Genomic DNA, 530 nt, shown 5'->3' with positions numbered 1-530 from the left:
CATTCTCCTCCTCCCTATCTGACGCCGAATCCTTGAGACTCTCATCATCTTGGTAAGACCGCTTGTCATATGTAGGGTTAGAAGGTGCTAAAAAACGAAGCGTCCCTTCGATCGTCACTTCTGTGCCTCCAAACTCAGAGCTGCTGTCATCCTGTCCTCCCTCATTCACGTCACTCTCTTTGCTCTTAAGCGGACCACCTATTACATTCCCAGCAGGCGCTCCTGACTCCAGAGGGAAACCATTACACTCTGACACATCATTGGTGTGCTCAACACCTCCGCTCTGCATAGGTTGGCTTCCTGATGTGGATTTAATGGGGGTGGAGGACAGTCGCCTGTTGTGGAGCCCGATGGCAGCTTGCCTCTTCTGCTGGTCCATGCGAAGAACCTGTGAAGCACAGAAAGTCTCTGAAACGCTGCAGACTTTGGAGATATTCTAATCCAACTTAAATCTAGCTATCTCTATATTTATGCTGCTATAGGCTTAGTATGCTGGATGACATGGGGACCAGTTTGTGACCGGATGTGGA

At 49.4% G+C, this 530-nt stretch overlaps 1 protein-coding gene across 1 annotated transcript in view; it reads right to left on the bottom strand.

The window, feature by feature from the left end:
• LOC107081355 (centromere protein J-like) overlaps nucleotides 1-436 on the bottom strand; it is a gene marked incomplete at both ends in the record, with an annotated part of 3,092 nt that extends 2,656 nt beyond the window's left edge. Inside the window, one exon of the mRNA XM_015369548.1 lies at nucleotides 2-436. Coding sequence (XP_015225034.1) covers nucleotides 2-436 — 435 coding nt within the window. The remainder of the gene's footprint in view (nucleotide 1) is intronic.
• Between the last annotated feature and the right edge of the window lie 94 nt (nucleotides 437-530).

The sequence above is a fragment of the Cyprinodon variegatus genome, unplaced genomic scaffold, assembly GCF_000732505.1.
Source record: "Cyprinodon variegatus isolate N-32 unplaced genomic scaffold, C_variegatus-1.0 Scaffold4429, whole genome shotgun sequence".
NCBI classification, from domain to species: Eukaryota; Metazoa; Chordata; class Actinopteri; order Cyprinodontiformes; family Cyprinodontidae; genus Cyprinodon; species Cyprinodon variegatus.
This window is presented reverse-complemented; position numbering and strand designations above follow the sequence as displayed.